Source organism: Helobdella robusta (assembly GCF_000326865.2).
Source record: "Helobdella robusta unplaced genomic scaffold HELROscaffold_50, whole genome shotgun sequence".
In the NCBI taxonomy this organism is placed as follows: domain Eukaryota; kingdom Metazoa; phylum Annelida; class Clitellata; order Rhynchobdellida; family Glossiphoniidae; genus Helobdella; species Helobdella robusta.
Genome location: NW_008705255.1, coordinates 951,457 through 973,351, shown reverse-complemented (window position 1 = coordinate 973,351; position 21,895 = coordinate 951,457). Strand labels below are relative to the sequence as shown.

The 21,895-nt window shown below is 34.7% G+C and overlaps 3 protein-coding genes across 3 annotated transcripts; all 3 read left to right on the top strand.

Moving 5' to 3' along the window:
* Nucleotides 1-3,229: 3,229 nt before the first annotated feature.
* Nucleotides 3,230-5,350, top strand: HELRODRAFT_86233 (hypothetical protein; the record flags this gene model as incomplete). Its single annotated transcript, XM_009027662.1, has 8 exons — nucleotides 3,230-3,403; nucleotides 3,610-3,663; nucleotides 3,867-3,965; nucleotides 4,093-4,145; nucleotides 4,374-4,452; nucleotides 4,560-4,646; nucleotides 4,782-4,895; nucleotides 5,213-5,350. Coding segments are annotated over 8 exons (798 nt in total), but the record flags the coding sequence as incomplete, so codon positions are not given.
* Nucleotides 5,351-8,042: 2,692 nt separating this feature from the next.
* On the top strand, nucleotides 8,043-10,245 carry HELRODRAFT_178890 (hypothetical protein; the record flags this gene model as incomplete). The annotated part of the gene is made up of 5 exons (XM_009027756.1): nucleotides 8,043-8,585; nucleotides 8,684-8,858; nucleotides 9,251-9,407; nucleotides 9,774-9,882; nucleotides 10,102-10,245. The coding sequence occupies 5 exons, from the start codon at nucleotides 8,043-8,045 to the stop codon at nucleotides 10,243-10,245; spliced, it is 1,128 nt and encodes a 375-aa protein (XP_009026004.1).
* A 746-nt stretch (nucleotides 10,246-10,991) lies between these two features.
* HELRODRAFT_193459 (hypothetical protein) lies at nucleotides 10,992-15,516 on the top strand (the record flags this gene model as incomplete). The annotated part of the gene is made up of 9 exons (XM_009027755.1): nucleotides 10,992-11,194; nucleotides 11,518-11,658; nucleotides 11,771-11,882; nucleotides 13,597-13,713; nucleotides 14,239-14,346; nucleotides 14,578-14,645; nucleotides 14,748-14,859; nucleotides 15,158-15,267; nucleotides 15,488-15,516. Coding segments are annotated over exons 1-9 (816 nt in total), but the record flags the coding sequence as incomplete, so codon positions are not given.
* Between the last annotated feature and the right edge of the window lie 6,379 nt (nucleotides 15,517-21,895).

Below are 21,895 nucleotides of genomic sequence, written 5' to 3'. Positions count from 1 at the left end.
CTAAGTGTATGTTGTTGTTGTTTTTTGTTGATGTTGATGTTGTAGTTGTTGTTGATGTTGTTGTTGATGTTGTTGTTGATGTTGTTGTTGATGTTGTTGTTGATGTTGTTTTTTGTTGATGTTGTAGTTGTTGTTGATGATGATGTTGTTGATGTGGTTGTTAATGTTGTTGTCGTTAGTGATGTTTCTGGTTTTGATTGTGATCTCCGTGATGATGATGATGGTGATGATGATGATGGTGGTGAGGATGATGATGATGGTGGTGAGGATGATGATGATGTTCATTTTAATGATGGTTCATATTTTCTAAATTTCTCAGTAGAAAGAACGGGCCTATTTGAAACCTGTAAAACGCCAACATCATCATCATCACCACCTACAACGCCAACATCATCATCACCACCAACAACAACAACATCATCATCACCTGCACTGACAACAACTACAACAACGACATCGTCATCATCCCCACTAGTAACATCATCATCATCACCACCAGTAGCATCATCATCATCACCACCAGTAGCATCATCATCATCACCACCAGTAGCATCATCATCATCACCACCAGTAGCATCATCATCATCACCACCAGTAGCATCATCATCATCATCACCAGTAACATCATCATCAGTAGCCCAGCTGCAATACTTTGTAGAATGCTGTCACATGATGTTCTTTTATTATGAACCTAAGAGGGCAAGGGCTTTCATAAGGAGGGCTCTGAAAGTTTCGAAGATTTCCGTCAATTTGATTGGTTGGTTGATTGGATGATGTAGTTGATGATGATGATGATGGTGGTGGTGATGATAATGATGGTGATGATGATGGTGACGACGGTGATGATGATAGTTGCGATTCTGAGGGAGATGATTATAGTTGTTCATCATAGTTCATCATCATCATCGTCGTCATCTTCATCATCGTCATCGTCTTCATCATCACCCTCGTTCTCCACCATCATCATCATCACCTTTATCATCATCATCAGGAGCACTGGGAAGGAGAACACGCTTCCAAGAGAGAAGCATACCCCAGCTTACGTTGAAAATCGAGAGAGTCACTTGTGATAACGATGGCGGTAATGATACTGATGACGTCAGAGCCGGTGATGATGATGATGATAACGATGTTGGTGACGTCATAGCTGGTAATGTTGATGATGTCAAGACCGGCGGTGATGATGATGATGATATCAAAACCGGAAGTTATAGTAATAATGATGGTGATATCGAAACCGGAAGTAATGGTAATGATGATCATAGTGGTGGGAGAGCCGGTAACAATGATAGTGCCAGACCTGGTAATGATGACGATTATGACGTCAGAGATGACGATGACGATGATGATGATAGTAGTAGTACGAAAAGTCTTCATCATTTATATCCAAAGGTAGGTAGACTATTTTTATTTTCATCACTAACCACACACACACACACGCACGCACACACACAAGCACACACACATAATTATGTTTACAATTATAATTACATTTATAATTATAGTTAGAGTTATAATTACAATAATTATAACTATAATAATTATTGTAATTAATTGTTCATTGCAGAATGTGAGTCTGAATGATGAGGCGGTCCTAGATATCATATCATTTGATACTGAAAAAGATAATAATAATAATCATAATAATAATCATAATAATAATAATTATAATCATAATAATAATCATAATAATAATAATTATAATCTAAGAGGAATTTGGTTAAAACCTCACGAGCAATGTTTAATATTGGCCTTATGGTTTGTTTATGTGTGTTTGTCTGTTTGTGTGTGTGTGTGTGTGTTTGCTCGTTTGCTCATTGTCATCATCTTTTAAATTATCATCATCATCATCACCGTTCAAATCATCATCACCTTTCAAATCATCATCATCTTTCAAATCATCATCATCTTTCAAATCATCATCATCATCATCACCTTTTAAATTATCATCATCACCATCGTCGTCTTAGTTATCATCATCATAGCACAAAGGAAGGACATGGAGGAATTATAAAGGAAGAAGTTATGGCCTATATTAGCGTGAGTGAGTGAGTGAATGAGTGAGTGAGTGAGTGAATGAATGAATGAATGAATGAATGAATGAATGAATGAATGAATGAATGAATGAATGAGTGAATGAGTGAGTGACTGAATGAGTGAGTGAGTGAGTGAATGATTGATTGGAGAAATAGTTGATTGAGTAAAAGAATTCGATCAAACATTTTTTCACATAGTATCAATCCTATGATAATAAACTTCCATAATTAATTCGCGACAATAATTATCACAGGCCATACTACTACAACAACATCATCATCATCAACATCATCCCCAACAACAACAACATCATCATCATCAACACCAAAAACATCATCATCATCATCATCATCCGTACTACTGCATCCTGTACAAATGTCTGTACAGTAGATGCAAGTTTGAAAGTGAAGGTAGCATGAGGTACATGCAGAGGTCATTGGGACAACTAGAGGTCAAATATTATTATTGTTATTATTATAATTATTATGATTATAATAATTATTATTATTATCATCATCGTCATCTAGGAGCTGGTTAATTTCTACAGCAAGCCATCCATGTATCCAGTAAATCGATTTCATTGGTTGTTCACTTCAAACCTTCCGCCCTATTGGACGGTGCAGGTTGCCTGGCTCATTTGCATATTAATTAGATAAAATTTGAATACTAATTAGATCACTATTTGAATATTAATTAGATCACATTTGAATACCAATTAGATCACTATTTAAATATTAATTAGATCTTGTTTGTGTGTTAGCTTATTTAGTGACTCAGATTATTAGCACATATTTCGCGTTCGCATAATTAGATCTAACTGCATATTAATTTGAGCCATCAATTTGATTCAAATCTACTAATCGTATTAATTTATGCTAATTTATTCAGCACACCTGGGCTAGCCTGCTAACCAGTCTGGGCCTCACCAATAGCGCGCTGGAAGTTTATGAAAGGCTTCAAATGTACGACGAGATTATAAGGTGCAATGCAGCTCTTGGCAATAAGAATAAGGTTCCTAATTCTTCCTCCTCCTCTTCTTCCTCTTCTTCTTCTTCTTCCTCTTCTTCTTCTTCTTCTTTTTTTTCTTTTTCTTCTTCATCATCATTATCATCATCATCTTCTTCTTTCTCTTCTTCTTCTTCTTCTTCTTTTTCTTTCTATTATTATTATTATTTAAACATCCTTGAATTAGGCAGAGAGGATAATAAGGGAGCAGCTGACCGTTAGAGAGACGCCATTGTTGTTCTGCTACCTCGGTGATGTTACCAAAGATTACGAATGCTACGAGAGGGCCTGGAGTTTGTCGAAGAATTCTTTCTCTAGGGCTAAAAAATCTATGGGTCTCTGGTGGCTTGGTAGAAGAGAGGTTTGTTTGTGTGCGTGTGTGCTTGTGCGTGTGTGTTTTAGTATGTGTGTGTGTGTATGTGTTTTAGTATGTGTGTTTTAGTATATTTGTGTGTGTGTGTTTTAGTGTATATGTGTTTTAGTATGTGTGTGTGCGTGTGTGTGTGTGCGTGTGTGTGTGTGTGTGTGTGTATGTGTGTGTTTAAAAATTTTTCAATTTTCACCAAGTTTGAAAAATCACTGGAACACTTTGAAACCTCACTGGAGATAAACCCACTGCAAGTAATTGAGCATTTGTCTCTTTATTCATTTTTTCTTCTTTTCATTCATCATTCATTCATTCATTTACCCATTTAATCATTCATTCATTCATTTATTCACTCATTCATTCGTTTATTCACACATTCCTTCATTCGTTTATTCACTCATTCACTCCTTCATTCCTCCATTCATTCCTTCACTCCTTTCTTCATTCATTTATCCAGATAGGCCTGTGGTTCACGTACGGTTGTGCCGGTTTGTCGTGCGGACGGTTTGAGAAGGCTGCCACAGCATTCAGAAGATGCGTTAACCTGGATAATGACGTAATTATGACGTCATTGTTGTTGTTTATTTATTCATTCATTCATTCATTCGTTCGTTTTCCATTAATTGATTTGACCATCCACCGATCCATTCATTAATTCATTAACTAATTCATTACGTTCACAGAATTTTGAAGCCTGGAATAACTTAGCCACGGCCTACATAAGATCTCACAATAAGTTTGCATAAATTTACATAAATTAAAATAAATTAACATTACCATTTTTCCGGTATAACTTTACAGTCGTTTGTATGGACCAACATTTATTTGATTGATTGCTGATGTTAACATTATACTGTGTAACTGTGTTTACTCATTCATTCATTCATTCTTCCATTCATTCATTCATTCATTCATTCGGTCATTCATTCATTCATTCGCATAAATTTGCATAAATTACTTGAAGGCCAAGGGCGTTTGTCACGCTGCAAGAAGCTATCAAGTGCGAATATGAAAACTGGAGATTGTGGGAGAATTATCTCATTGTATGTTTGTTTGTTTGTATGTTTGTTTGTTTGTATGTGTGTGTATGTGTGTGCGCGTATGTGTGTTGCATTGATTTGTGATTTAAATTAACTTCGTTTTCGTTAAGATATCAGTGGACATTGGCCAGTTTGAAGAAACCATAAGGGCTTATCACAGACTGCTCGAGTTGAAACAAAAACATGTTGATGTTGAGGTTGTTGTTGTTGATGTTGTTGTTGTTGTGGATGATGTTGTTGTTGATGATGTTGTTGTTGTTGTTAATCATCTTGATGGTGATGATGATCATTATTGCATCATCATCACCACCATGACCTTAATCTACCTAAAGGTTCTTTCCAACTTAACGAAAGCAGTATGTACTAATCTGAAAGACGCATCTGGCGAACATTCATCTAAATTGAAGGGCAAGTTATTGGCGCTCTTTGGCCACATTACCTCTCAGGTTTATAATTAGTATTATTGTCAGTTGTAGTTGAAGTAGTAGCGGTTGTAGTAGCTGTAGTTGTAGCAGTGGTGGCAGTAGTAGTAGAAGCAGTAGCAGTTGTTGTAGTTGTAGTAGCTGTAGTTGTAGCAGTAGTAGCAGCTGTAGTAGTTGTAGTAGCAGTAGTTGTAGCAGCTGTAGTAGCTGTAGTTGTAGCAGTGGTGCCAGTAGTAGTAGAAATAGTAGCAGTTGTAGTTGTAGTAGGGGTGGTAGTAGTAGTAGTAGAAGTAGTAATAGTAGTAGTATTTTATTATTATTGTTGTTATAAAATTATATAGGTCACTGGCGATGGTTGTATCTGGAGGTTGTATGCAGAGCTGACCAATCACGTAGAACCGGGTCAAAACCTCAGCCAATCAGAGCAGGAGAAAGTAATATTTATGATGATGATGAGGATGGTGATGATGAATTTTTAATAAGAAAATTTTGGTAAGAAAATTAAATGGCTTGTTGAATTATGATGAGTGGATGGATGAATGAATGAATGAACGAATTAGTGAATGAGTGAATGAACGAATTAGTGAGTGAGTGAATGAACGAATTAGTGAATGAGTGAATGAACGAATTAGTGAATGAGTGAATGAACGAATTAGTGAATGAGTGAATGAACGAATTAATGAATGAGTGAATGAACGAATGAGTGAATGAACGAATTAGTGAATGAATGAACAAGTTGAATAGGTTGAAATGTAAAGAGGTATTGCTGGTTAAATAGATAGATCGATAGGAAAATGGCTGAATGAATGAATGAATGAATGAATGAATGAATGAATGAATGAATGAATGAATGAATGAATGAATGAATGAATGAATGAATGAATGAACGAGTAAAAGTATAAACGAATGAACGAACGAATAAACAAACAAATAAACGAATGAATAATATAATTTAATAATTAATAATAATAATATCATAATTTTTCCATCTCAACAACAGGCCTTGCAGTTCTTGCAGAGGTCCCATCGCTGCTCTATCAACAGTCTGAGGGATTGGAGTACGGACTTGAAGAAATGCATTCAAATCTGCCAGTCAACTGTTCAACTCGGCGAAGGTGTGTTGTGTGTGTCTGTGTGTGTGTGTGCGTGTGTGTGCGCGTGTGCGTGTGTGTGCGCGTGTGTGCGTGTATGTATTCATAATAAATTTATTATGTTTTATTATATCATAGCTTATAAAAGGTGCATAGAACAGACAGCGGACGGTTCCGACCAAAGAACTAAAATGATTTCGTCTGCTAAGTTGGCCATCAACGGCATTATCGCCACTTACAGAGTCAGTTTGTCATAATTTTTTTTTACTTTTTATTATTTATAAAATTTATTATAATTATTTATTATTATTATTTAATAAAATTATAATTATTATAATTATCTTTTTATCAGAGGAGTAAAGAGGACATGGAATCAAGTGAAGAGTTGGAGAAATTAGTTGAAGATTTAGAGAGCTTAACGGCTGACATTTTGAGTTTTAATAATTGACAATCAAGAAATATTATTTTGCTTGGTTGTGTGTGTGTGTTTGTTTGTTTGTGTGTGTGTTTGTTTGTGTGTGTGTTTGTTTGTGTGTGCGTGCGTGCGTGTGTTGTTTGAATTTATTAATATTTATTTAGTCTGAATAAATTATATGTTGGTGAATTTTTTTTTTGGTTAGACAGTTTGGTTAACGGCAAAAATTTAAGTTACTCTCGGCTCTGTCTCCATATCTCTCCCTTTCTTCCTCATTTTTACTATCACTCACTCTCTCTTTCTTTCTCTCGCTCCCTCCGTCAGTTTTTGTCTCTTTTTTTCGTTACTTCTCTCTCTCCCCCTTTCTCCCTCTCTCCTTTTTACTAATTTTAATAGTTTCTTTGTCAGTATTTTTTTTTCTCATTCTTGTATTCGTTTCACTCTATCTCTTTCTATCTTCTGTCCGTCTCTCTCTTTTTCACTCCCTCTGCCCCTCTCTCTCCTTACGATCATTTTTTTTCTCTTCCTCTTTCTTTTTCTCTTTTTCTTTCTCTCTTTCTCATGTTAATCTTGAAAAATTTAGATGAATCTATTGTGAATAAAAACGTTCACACAAGTACTGTGTAAATTAAATATATGTAAATATATATATATATGTGTGTGTGTGTGTGTGTGTGTGTGTGTGTGTGTGTGTGTGTGTGTGTGTGTGTGTGTGTGTGTGTGTGTGTGTGTGTGTACGTATGTTAAAACCAAAACATGATGAGTGACACTGAACCGTCAAACATCAAGTAACAAATGGATCAACACTTTGATTTGTCGTTAATTGCACATGTCGGCATTCAGTTGGATATTTTCAAGCACACAGACACGCAGGAACCGCTGCAACAAGCACGAAATGTGGTTAGTTGCGAAAAACAGTTCCCTGCTGTCGCCTGTATGTATGTATGTATGTATGTATGTATGTATGTATGTATGTATGTATGTATGTATGTATGTATGTATGTATATCTTCTCTTTCTTTTTCTCATTTTCTCACATACTGTCTCTCTCTTTTTCTCCCTCCTTCTTTCTCTCTCTCTCTCTCTCCCTCCCTCTTTCTCTGAATATAGGATGTTATTTTCAAAAGCTGAACGCTCGGCTAGCTAGAAAGATAATTGTATCCATTATCATGTTTATCTAAGTTGATCGTGTTATGCATGTGTGTTTGTTTGTATATGTGTGTGTGTTTGTATGTGTGAGTGTGTGACTGTATGCGTGCAAATTAGTAACGGTTTCATTCGTTAAATTATCTTTATAACAATCAACATGCAAATAAGATGAAGTTTTGTATATAAATATATATATATATATATGTGTGTGAGTGTGTGTGAGCGTTTGTGTGTGTGTGTGTGTGTAGAAAGAGAGAGAAAAAGAATGAGAAAGAGAGAGAGAGAGAGAGATTTTGTATTATAAATTTTTCATCTCAATCATTGTCATTGCTGTCCCATTCTTCTTTATATATGTATTTATCGTTCATAAAAAAAGATGAACGAACGATTGTTTTGTTTCTATATTATTTATTTAAATAATATTTAAATAGTATAATAATAATATAATACTAATAATAATAATAAATTAATAATAATATAATAATAGTAATTAATAGATAATTAAGCAAAATCAAGTATGAGTGGAAGTATGAAGAAGAAGCGAACGATTCACGCAACTGAATTCTGGTCTCTTGAATCTTCTAGAAAAAGCCACAACAACAACAACAGTAATAATAATAATAACAATAGTAATAATAACAATAAGAATAATAATAATTCACTAATCCAGGTCCCCAGTGACGTCAAATTTTTTAGGGACACTAATTTTTTGGTCGCCGATTCAGTCGGTCACGGAGTATTTTTACTTTCGCCAGTGGACGATGGTGAGACTTTCGCAAGAGTTCCCTGCGGCGAGGAAGATTCGGATGATCGCGATTGCTTACGAGTCGACGACGAAGACACAAAAAATCGCGAGGACATTCGCTACGCTCGCGACAATACTTTTACCGAAAAGAAGAATAATCTGAATAGAATTCCCGACAATAATAGTAGTAATGATAAATTATCCGGAAAAATAGATGGCTATTTTTATAAGAAATTATTCCATGAAAAAATATGGCCAAACTGTTTGGTAGTACTTCTTGATAATAAAGTTCGTCTCACTGATAGGAAAACCAAAGTAAATATTATTATTATTATTAATTATTATTATTATTATTGTTGTTGTTATTATTATTATTATTTTTATTATTATTAAACCGTCCTTTTCCCAACCAGTCGATCAAAACTTTCGATATCGAAACGGAAAAATTGGTATCGGAATGGGAATGCCCGGAAGACGAAAATAGCCAAATACCGGTACAGATTAACGGTATCGCGTACTCGCCCAATCACAATCAGACCATCATTACCGACACCACCCATCACTGTATTCGGATCTTTGACGATAAAGGTCATTTTTTGGAGGAGTTTTCATTTATTCATTCGTTCATTCATTCATTCGTTCATTCATTCATTCGTTTATTCATTCATTCATTCGTTCATTCATCCATTCATTCATTCATTCAATCAATCATTCATCCATCCATTCAATCTTTCTTTCTTTTTTTTCTCTCTCTAATTTTGATTAATTATTTCAGTGTTTTATTCATTCGTTCATTCAACTAGTTTCTTGAAACTGTTTAAATGAATAGATGAAAAAGTAAACTAACGAATGAAGGAATAACATGACGAACGAACGAATGATCAAATGAATGAACGAATGAATGCATGCATGCTTAAAGAAACAAACAAATGAACGAACGAACGAACGAATAAATAAATGAATGAATTTTTTTAATTCAGGCCAACAAATAAAAACGTTTTGCTCGAGAGGAGATTTACTGCACCATCTTCGACTTCCGTTCTACGTCACGATGGACACCAAAGATCATATATTAGTTTCGGATAACATGAATTATTGCGTCAAGATCTTTGATATGGAGGGGAATTTTATAAATAGGTCAACATTTTTTGCTAAATAGATGGATCATTCAATCAATCATGTCAATTTGTACATTTACACACCCTCATCCATCCTTCCATCCATCCATTTATTCATTCATCCATCCATCCATTTATTCATTCATCCATCCATCCATCCATCCATCCATCCATCCATCCATCCATCCATCCATTCATCCATCCATCCATCCATCCATCCATTCATCCATCCATCCATTCATCCATCCATCCATCCATCCATCTATCCATCCATTCATCCATCCATCCATCCAACCATCCATCCATTCATCCATCCATCCATCCATCCATCCATCCATCAATCCATCCATTCATTCATTCATTTCGATCATTCATTCATTCACAGAATTGGCTCAGGAAATTTGTTTGGCAATCGTCAATTTCAGAGTCCGTACGGCCTGTCCGTCGGTGAGGGTAACAATGATATCTACGTTGCTGACCATGATAGCAATAAGGTCTTTCTTTTAACAATGGTCTCATTCATTCATTCATTCATTCATTCATTCGTTCGTTCATTCATTCATTCATTCGTTCATTCGTTCGTTCGTTCGTTAATTCATCCATTCATTCATTTATCCATTCATCCATCCATTCATTCATCCATTCATTCATCCATTCATCCATTCATTCATTCATTCATCCATTCATTCATCCAGATATTCGTTTACGATAAGGATGGTCAGTTCATCAGTTACGCAACTGCTGGTTCAGCGTGCGAGAGCCCGTGTGCAGTTGATGTTAATGAGGATGGGGGTCTGATGGTCGTCACCCTATCGAGCCCCAGTATTTCAGATGTCAAACTGTTCAGGATTGAATGAGTGCGTGAGTGATTGAGTGAGTGAATGAGTGAGTGAGTGAGTGAGTTAATGAATAAATGAATGAACGAACGAATGAGTGGATGAATGGAAATATAAGTTTAGCCAGAGCAAGAGTAAGCTAACTGGTGGTGTCTGTGACGAGGGTTCGGTGTTATAAAGTTATCAAATCCCAGTTTGTCTGATGTTAAATTGTTTGGAATTCAATGAATGAATGAATGAACAAATGAATGATTGAATGAATTAGCGAGGAGTGAATGAATTATTGATTGAGAGATTGAACGAATACACGAGGTGCATGAATGAAAGTGATCTTTTTTAGAACTGTTTGATGTTGTTTTTACATTATATCTTATCATTGCTTCTCTCACGTTGAACTGTTCAAAGTTAAATAAATGAAAGAAGATTTGAATGAATAAAAGAATGGAAGAATGAATGAATGAATGGATGAACGAATGAATGAGGTTTTAATTGAATTTATTGACTTATTCCTAACTTAATAATATTAATATTATTATATTACCATGCTTATGAAGCAAAAATTAAATTTTCACCCGATCGATAATCCTCTTCTAAACCGAATTCACTTTTAACCTAATTTAAATGTCCTAATATTTAACATTGCTACCTTTACTTACTATAGAAAATGTAAAATTTTCATACATTAATTCACTAATATTAGAAATATATATATATATATATATATATAATATATATGTTATATATAAGCGCTTCGATTTTACCGTTACTATTTTACACAATAATAATTAGGATGGTACACAAAACAGATTGAGGGTGCTAATAAAAAAATAAAAATTAATTTTAAAAAATAAATTCCCAATATGATAAGTTTTTCAGTTCAATGTTTAATTAAAAATCATTTTAAAATTTAACTGCCGAAAATTCTTTCCCGAAAAATTCAAGAAAAAAAAATGACTACCAGCAATTTAAGGTTGGGTTTGTTTGTGGTTTTGATTATTTAGTGATTTATTATTAATTATTAAGACTATTTTATTATTAATATTATAATAAAATTAAAATTATTATTAAACTTCTGATCTAAGTTCTAAGAGTTTTATTATTAGACTCTTCACCTATTCAAAAATTGATTGTAGTGTTTTTTATTTTAACTTAACCAACTTGCTCATTTCATTAAACTCCTCCCACTTCACTAACATAATCATTAATTGATTGATTGATTTGTATAAGAATTTTAAAAATGAACCAAATTTGAGAAAAATTATTTTTAAAAATTAATTTTCCCATTATAAACAGTATAAAAATTATCACTTGGAATGTTGGTGAATCTTTCCCGCCTAAAGATCTAACTAATCTCCTGGCACTGGACCCCCCCGGTGCTGATAATGATTCTGATAGGGACAAAAAATTACAACTACCTGATATCTACGTTATAGGGTTATTATGATGATGATGACGACGACGATGATGGTAATGATGTTGGTGAAGATGGTGAGGATAATGATAGTTCTTATCATCGTTATCATCATCATCGTCATCACAATAATAGACTACAGGAATTAAAGTCTGACACTGCCTCCTTAATCTCTGATTCCCTATTCGACGACGCGTGGACCAATCAGATTACAGAAACCCTCTGGAGTAGGGCTGGCTATGTTAGGGTTGGTCCAATCAATCAACCAAACAATTAATCAATCAATCAATTTCATATTTTATTTTGCCAAATCATATTTTAAAAGAAATTATTGCATGAAATGAAATGACATGGAACCAACCACTTGTTACAGGCCACCATGATAACAATTGATATATTTTTTAAAAAGTTCATAAACTTATAGCTTTCCATAGTTCTAGTTCATCGTTTAAAACAAAAATTATTAAAACAAAGAAAATGCAAGGAACATATTTATTAATGTTGTAACATCCCAAAACAAAAATATTATCTTATCAATATGCATAATTCGTGCAGGTGGTGTTCATTGGGTCATCACTATGACAGACTACAGAAAGATAGAATTTTCCATTATTAAAAATTTTTTAAGTTAATTCTTAAATAAATGTAGTAAATTGAGGGATTTAATTTCTGGTGGAGTTATTTCGTCCCACACTTCTGGTCCAGTATATTTGAAACTAGACTGAATCAAAGTTGATCTCGTTGTCTGAGGACTGTAAAAAATTGTTGCGTGTCCCAATGTTTTCTGCTGAAATGAACTGCTCAATTTGAAAAAATCTTTATAATAATTAAGCAATAAGTTATTTAGAAATTTAAATAAAAAAATCGCGATTAAATAAATGTGAATTTTTTTGCACATTCAAACGATTCAAAGTCGAGTAATAGTCGCTAACATGACAATGAGTATGCAAACCAAATAGTAATCATATAAAATGGTTTTGACAGCTGGCAAGCAGCTTCAGATGAACTGTCGCCCCAGAGTGATTGCAGTGAATTACCTAAATGAGGAAATATTGAACTATAATACAGATCAATTAATATATCGTCCGAAATTTGTGATTTAACTTTATACATTATACCTAAAATTTGTTAATTTTTAGAGAAATTGCTTTGATATGCGAATGAATCCGAACACAAATCATCCTTAATCACAAGACCGAGAAATTTAGTAGAGTAAGCTCTAAGAATTGAATTAGACTTAACAATGTTGGAAAAGCTAGGTTGAACGGTAGAAATAGCATCTGAGGTTACGTGCTAAGGTTTCTCTTTCATAAAATTTGGAAAATTCGCGTGTACTGTAGGAATTGCGCACACCTTCTGAGGATCGTGCATGCCGTTGTGCAGTCAGTTGTATGGTGTGTTCTAGTTTTTCGGTTAATTTATACATTTTATTTACAAATGCCACGCTTTCGTTAATGATTCCATTTGGTACTGGAAATATATTAAAAACTGTAAAAATTGGCAACAGGTTAGTAAATTTATTTTCAACTGAAAATTTGACCACATTGATTAAAACAAAAGTTTATCAAACTTGGAATTTCGGCTTTTCTTAGTTCAAATCTTCTAGTTCAGTATGCAAAATTTTCTTACCACAGGAGATTTCCTCTGCAGTATAAAATTCAGCCACTTCGCTTTTAAAACTTTTGCGTCGCTCAATGGTTCACGTTTGTTAAATAAAAACCACAAAATCTCAGAAGTTAAAACATTTCGTGTAGTCATGTTGAAACTCCTAGCGAAGATGTTATGTTAAATGTTCAATCAATCAATCAATCAATCAATCAATCAATCAATCAATCAATCAATCAATCAATCAATCAATCAATCAATCAATCAATCAATCAATCAATCAATCAATCAATCAATCAATCAATCAATCAATCAATCAATCAACCAACTAATCAATCAATCAACCAACCAACCAGGTAAAATCGTTACGTTTGGTCGGCATACATATATCCTTGTACACTAAGAGAAAGAATCTTGTTAGAATTTTAAATGTTGAAAGTGAATATACTAGGACTGGATTTGGCGGGTTGTGGGTTAGTTGATTGATTGGCTGATTGATTGATTGATTGGTTGATTGATTGATTGATTGATTGATTGATTGATTGATTGATTGATTGATTGATTGATTGATTGATTGATTGATTGATTGATTGATTGAATGGTTGATTAGTTGATTAGTTGATTGGTAGGTTGGTTGAATGTTTTTTGATGAATTCGTTTATTGATTGCATCACTCGTTCGTTCGTTTTTTCATAGTTTGTTCATTCAATTATTCCATCAATCTTAAATTAATTTGTTAAATTAAGCAGTCATTCGTTCGTTCGTTCGTTCGTTCGTTCGTTCATTCGTTCATTCGTTCATTCGTTCGTTCATTTATTCGTATATTATTTCATTTCATAATCAAATACTTTACTTATTAATTAATGAACCAACCAACCAACCGACCAACCAACAAACCAACCAACCAACCCACCTACCAACCAACCAACAAACCCATCAATCAACCAACCAACCCACCAACCGACCAACCAACCAACCGACCAACCAATGAAATGCAGGGTAGCAAGGGAGCAGTAACAATAAGGTTGGAGATCGACCACGTCAATATTTGTTTCGTGAACTGCCATTTCACAGCCCATCCGGAGAATTTCGTTCAGAGAATCGAGGTTGGTTGGTTGGTTGGTTGAATGGTTGGCTGGTTGGTTGGTTGGTTGTTTGGTTGATTGGTTGGTTGAATGGTTGGCTGGTTGGTTGGTTGGTTGGTTGTTTGGTTGATTGGTTGGTTGAATGGTTGGTTGGTTGGTTGGTTGATTGTTTGGTTGGTTGGCTGGTTGGTTGATTGCATGGTTGGTTTATTTGGTCATCATCATCATCATCATGGTCATCATCGTCATCAGGATTACAACCAGGTTTTGTTTACTCAGAAGTTTCGAGACAAAGACTCTCCTAGCATATTGGATCATGAGTGAGACGACGATGATGATGATGATGACGACGATGATGATGATGATGATGACGACGACGATGATGATGATGATGACGACGATGATGATAATGTCTATACTAGTTACATCTTCTGGTTCGGCGACCTCAACTTCCGCCTGGATGACGTCACGAATGAAGAATGCCGGAAAAGGATTGCCGCCAAAGATTATAAATATCTTTTGAGTAAAGATCAGGCTGGTTTTTTTTATCGATTGATTGGTTGGTTGATCGATTGAACTGTTGGTTGATTGGTTGGTTGGTTTAGTGATTTATTCTTCATTCGTATTTTTCTTTAATTTGTTCGTTTGTTTGTTGATTGATTGATTGATTGATTGATTGATTGATTCGTTCATTCATTGATTCGTTCGTTCGTTCTTCGTTCGTTCGTTCGTTTGTTCATTCATTCATTCATTCATTCATCCATTCATTCATTCATTTATTCATTCATCCATTCATTCATTCATTCATTCATTCATTCATTCATCCATCCAGTTGAACAACGCGAGATTGAGAGAGTTGCTGTTGATTGACTTTGACGAGGGTCCGATTGATTTTCAACCGACCTACAAATTCAACTACAACAGTTCTGATTATGATACCAGGTCTAGACGGTGGTGATGATGACGATAATGACGACGACGATGATGATTATGATGATGGTGATGATGATGCTGATGAAACTCCAAAACTAAAAACTCCAAAAACACAACAAAGGAAAAACCTCAACGCCACCCATCTCTCATAAAATTTATAATAAACCTCCCCCCAAAAAAACAAAAAATTTTCAAAAAACACCAAAAGACATTCCCTGAAAAACCCCAGTCCCAAAAACAGGGTACCTTCGTGGTGCGATCGAGTGCTGTGGAAAGCCAATGAGAACTCCTACCATGGTGTCTCACTGGCCTGTAAGCAGCTTAGCTACCTCTCTATACCCCAATACTGCAACAGCGATCATAAACCTGTTGTCGCTGATTTCATAGTTAAGGTCTTTATTATTATTATTATTATTATTATTATTATTATTATTATTATTATTATTATTATTATTATTAGTTATCATCATCATCACAAGCATCTTCATCATCATTATCATGATCGGCGTAGGTCCTCAAGAAGCCTGTCATCCAGCCAATCATGTTCGAGCCCCTTAGCTCCTGGAACATTGGAAAGCCCCAGAATGTCACGTACGCCGTTAATCCGGGTTTTCCCGTGACGTCGAAGGATTGGGTGGGGCTATTTCCGGTCGGTTACGATGATGATGATTGGGATGATGATGATTGTAATGACGATGATGATGTCGTTGATTGTCGTTGTTATAACTATCGCCTTCATCATCATCATCACCACTATCATAATCATCACTATCTTCATCATGATCGTCATCATTATCTTCTTCTCTTTCATCACTATCATCATCATCGTCATCATCATCATCACGTAGGCTAACTTCAAACATTTCGAAGAGTATTCTACCTACGTATGGGTAGAGCCTTCCGTCTATAGCTCCTCCCACGGCACACCGAGGACAGCCAATGAGGATGCAGAAAATTTGAGCTCGGCCAATCGGAAGCCGGGAAAATTAAACCCCTCCCACTTTCACCCGTCTCGTTATGATAAACATGGTTATGACGATGTCGATAGTAGTATTGGTAGTAGTAGAAGTCGTCCTGGTAATGATGACGACAACAACAACAATAATAATAACAACAATAATGATAATAATGATGATGACGTCATCGGTAATGTTACTTTTGATGTTGATTGTTTCAAAGATTTGAAGTGTGTCAGTGATGACGTTGGCGATGACGTTGATGGCGGGAAAGGAGGTTTTAGCGGGAAAGAAAGTGTTGGCGGGAAAAAAAATTTTGGCGGGAAAAAATACTATGGCAGTTATCAGCTGATTTATTTTAGCGCATCCAAGAACTGTCCTGTTGGGTATTCGGACATTTTAAAGGTGACCATGATAATGATGATGGCGACGATGATGATGGTGGTGATGATGATGATGGTGGTGGTGATGATGATGACGAAAGTTTTTTTTTTTATTCAGTTAGTTGATCATGACGAGTCTTCAGATGAGGAGGACGATGATGATGATGAAAATGTTAATGTCGCAAACGTTAAGCGCTATAAAATGAAACCAAAACGTCATCAACAACAACATCAACAACAGCTGCAGCAACAACAACAACAACAGCAGCAGCAGCAACTTCAGCAGCAACAACAACAGCAACAACAACAACAACAGCAGCAACAACAACAAAACGTTGATGAAATTGGTGTCGTTAAAACTATTGAATCATCTGCTTTCAAAGATGACAACAACAACAGCAACAACAACAACAAAAACGATTCAACTTCTAGCATTAAGAAATCTATTGATTCAGATGAGTTTGAGATCATTGAAAGATATGACGAACATCAACATAAACAACAACAACAACATCAACAACATCATCAACAACATCAACAGAACGATTTCGAAGACGCCTATTTATCATTAAGAGGAAAAGCATTAAGCGATAAACAACAACAACAGCAGCAACAAAATGACGTCACTGACACAACAACAACAACAACAATAAAACAACAACAACAACAACTGCAGAAACTAGAAAGAGATATGGACGAGTTCTTATTTGACCAGAATTTATGCCACATCACGGATTCAATTGAGACCAAGTTAGAAACTAGAGCTGGAAAAATCAGATGTGTCGGTGATGATGACGATCCTGGGGGCTGTGGAGACTCTGGTGGTGGTGGTGATGATGATCTCAAATGTGGTGATGGGGGTGCTGATGATGATGATGTATGCGTTGCAGTGAGGGAGAAAGTTGTTTATGACGACGACGATGACGTAGTCGTAGCCAAAGAGCATAAAGTTGTTTCCGCAGCTAAAAGTGAACCGAGAGTTGTTGATAATTTTGTCGAGTGTGTTGTTAGCGAAGCCTTCAAAGAAGTTAACAACAACAACACTAACAACAACAACAACACTAACCACAACAACAATAATCATAATAACAATAATAATAACAATAATGCTGATGATAACGATTTTGTCATCATCCAACAACAACAGCAGCAACAACAGCAACAACAACAACAACAACAGCAGCAACAACAACAGCAACAACAACATCAACAACAGCAACAACATCCTGATAATGATGACGATGATGGCAGCTGTCCATTCGAAAGTGCATACATGGATCTGAGGAAAGTGGCCCTAGAGGAACAGGAAAAAGATCGCGAGGAGAGGAAGAACAAAGATGGCGCAATGAAAACTAAAAGTAAGGATGCGCCAGTGGGCGATAATGGTAAAAAAATCGATACCAAAGAACATAAAATCGTCGACCCTAAACTGCTGAAACCATAGATTTAGAATTCGAGCATAACTTGATGCAGATCTCTGGCGATTTAGATTTTGGCGCCGCTAAAATTGGCGGGAAAAGTACTGATAATGATGACGGTGGTGGTGATGATGATGATGAGATCAGAGCGAGAAAGGAATTTAGATTGTTAATTACCGGCGATGATGATGATGATGATGGTGATGGTGGCGACGAAGAAAAAATTTCGCCAGAGCCGGGTTCGGAAAAAGTTGAGCTACATGAATAAAAAGAAGAACGAAGTGAATGAATGAATGAATGAATGAACGAACGAACGAACGAACGAACGAACGAACGAATGAATGTATTATAATTAGAAAAATAATTAAATGTAGGAATGAATGAATAGATGAATTGATAAACAAATGAACGAATGAACAGACAAATGAACGAGCGAGCGAACGAACGAACGAACGAATGAAAGATAGAATGAATGAAGGAGGAAGAAAGGAGCGAGAATAATTATTCTTTTATATCTGGTAATAATATTCGTACATATTCTGCCAATCTGTTCTTCTCATTAATTTTTTTTTGTTTAATAATAACAATAATAATAACATTAACAACAATATTAATAATAACAAGCATAAATGAAAAATGTCATTCATTTAAATATTTATAAAAATATTTATATTATTAACTTATATTCATTATATATATATATATATATATATATATATATATTGCTTTAGATGTTATATATATGTATATATATATATATATATATATATATATATATATATATTGTAGTTTATTAAGGACATATATTATATTGCTTTAGTTCAATTTTTAACTATGCGCTATGATGCTATGATAATTATGATGAAGAGGAGGAAGAAGATGATGATGACGATGATGGTGGTGGTGATGATGATGAAGAAGATGATGGTGATGGTGAAGAAAATGATGATGATGATGATATTTTTTTGGTTATTTTAGTTCTTGGGCTATTTAGTTTTTACTGAGTAAAATTGCTATTGATGTATTTTGTTTCTTTCTTTAATTTTAACGAGAAAATTAATAAACGAATGAACGAACGATCGAACGAACGAATGAATGAGTGAATGAATGAATGAATCAATAGATGGATATATAATGAATGAATGAATGAATGATTGAATGAATGAATGGTTGAATGAATGAATGAATAATTGAATGAATGATTAAATGAATGAATGAATTAATTAATTGATCAATTAATTAATTAATTAATTAATGACGAAACAATCTATCGAACCAGACCGACTAAAACTAGTGCCAAAATGAAAATTTTTTCTTGAAAAAAATATCCTCCAACGGCAATAGACAACGTTTGCATAGAATAAAAAAAATGAATAAGACGAAGACTTTTTTTAAATTTTTATTTTTATGATTCTCATTATCATTCAAAAAGCTAATCATCGATATAATGCCAGTGGCGTGGCTTTAGGCTTGGAGAGAGAGAGAGAGAGAAAAAAAAATGGATAAAGAAAGAAAGTGAAAAATGGAGAGAGAGATAAAGAAATGGATAGAGACAAAGAGATGGAAAGAGAGACAGAAGGAGAAACAGAAGAAGAAAGAGAAACAAAGAGAGAGGAAGTGAAAGAAAAATGAAATAGTTTAAAAAACAAAGAAAGTTGGACTATCGACGCAAGAATGAAAGAATGAATGAAAAAGAGGAAGAGAGAAAGAGAGAGAGAGAAGAAAGAGAAAGAAATAGAAAGAGAGAGAAAGAAGAAAGAGTAAAAGACAGTTTATAAAATTAAAAATGAATGCATGCAAGTCCGTCGTAACACAAAAAAGATTCTGACGAGATGGTTGAATAACTGTTTGTAGAGCCTACACAAATCGGCGAACTCTGTTTGTTTGTCTGTTTGTATGTGTTGTTTATGCGTGCGTGCGTGTGTATGTGTGTGTGTATGTGTGTGCGTGTGTACGTATGTGTAACCGCTTGCTTTCAATTTTAGTATGTTTTTTTGATGTAGATACATTTAATTGTTTCGGAGAATTGCTCTTGGCAACTGAAATGAAAAGAGAATGTTTGTGTATGTGCGTGTGTGTGTTCGTGTAAGTGCGTATGAGTGTGTGTGTGAATGTGTGTGTGTGGGTGTGTGTGTGTGCGCGTATCATTAAACTCGTAAAAATTTTAAAGATCGGTTCTTGGGTGTGAATGTAATTATTTGTTCTTTGGTGGTTCTGCTAGCGACGTCACCTACATTAACAACATCAACAACAACATCAACCTCAACAACAACAACATCAACAACAACAACAACATCAAAAACCGTAGCATTGATGGTCGCATCAGCATCAGCATCATCCACATCACCATCATCACCACTAGCGTTATCAACAAAAATAAACAATAACAAAGATAACAAATAACAAAGATAACAAATAACAAAGATAACAAATAACAAAGATAACAAATAACAAAGATAACAAATAACAAAGATAAACAATTACAACGAAGACAAACAATAGCAAAGATAAATAACATCTCTGAACGCCAACGACATTGTCCTTCGGTTAATGAACGATATTATACAAAAATGTGTATATGGATTTTTATAACTTCTACTACTACTACTGCTACTACTACTACTACTACTGCTGTTACTACTACTACTACTACTGCTGTTACTACTACTACTACTGCTACTACTACTACTACTACTGCTGTTACTACTACTACTACTACTGCTGTTACTACTACTACTACTACTACTACTACTACTACTACTACTACTATTACGACTACTAGTAGTAGTCCTACTACTACTCCTACTACAGCTACAAACATCCAAACACATGCACAATGTTGATTTTGAATAATAATGAATAATAATAATGAATAATAATAATAATAATGATACGATGATGATGAGAAAGATGATGAGGAAGATGATGAGGAGGAAGATGATGAGGAGGAAGATGATGAGGAAGATGAGGAAGATGATGAGGAAGATGATGAGGAAGATGATGAGGAGGATGAGGAAGATGATGATGATGAGGATAATGATGAGGAAGATGATGATGATGAGGATGATAAGGAGGAGGATGAGGAGGAAGATGATGATGAGGATAATGATGAGGAAGATGATGAGGATGATGAGGAAGATGATGATGATAAGGAGAAGGATGAGGAGGAAGATGATGATGAGGAGGATGATGATGAGGAGGATGATGATGAGGAGGAAGATGATGAGGAGGAAGATGATGATGAGGAGGATGATGAGGAAGATGATTGTCATCGTAGCGTGCCCAACGTGGAGATATTGAAGCGGAAGAGGAAGAATTTAAAAAAAAATATTTTTTCGTTAAAATTTTATTTAAGGTAAATTAATCCATTTAATATTTTATTTAGAATAATATTATTTTATTCAATTTTTGTTCGTAATTGAATAATTAAATTAATTAATAAAGATAATAAATAAATGAGGTCATTTCATGATCCAGAAATTGTTACCTTAGATTAATTTTTCAACAAAATTTAAGAAATATTAGAAAATGTCAAGTAAAATATAAACGAAAAACATGATCGATGGATGTTAAAAGTAGAGAGAGAAAGAGAGAGAGAGAGAGAGAGAGAGAGAGAGAGAATGAGAAAGAGAAAGAGAGAGAGAAAGAGAGAGAGAAAGAGAGAGAGAGAGAAAGGAAGAGAAAGAAAAAGACAAACAGACACAGAAAAAGTGAATTAGTAATTAGGAAAATAATTATTAACATTAAAGGCAAAAACTGAGAGAAGAATGAAAAAAAGAATGAAAAAACTGAAAAAAGAATGAGAGAGAGAGAGAGAGAGAAAGAAAAAGGGAGAGAGAGAGAAAGAGAGTGACAATGAAAGATAGAAATAGAAAAATAT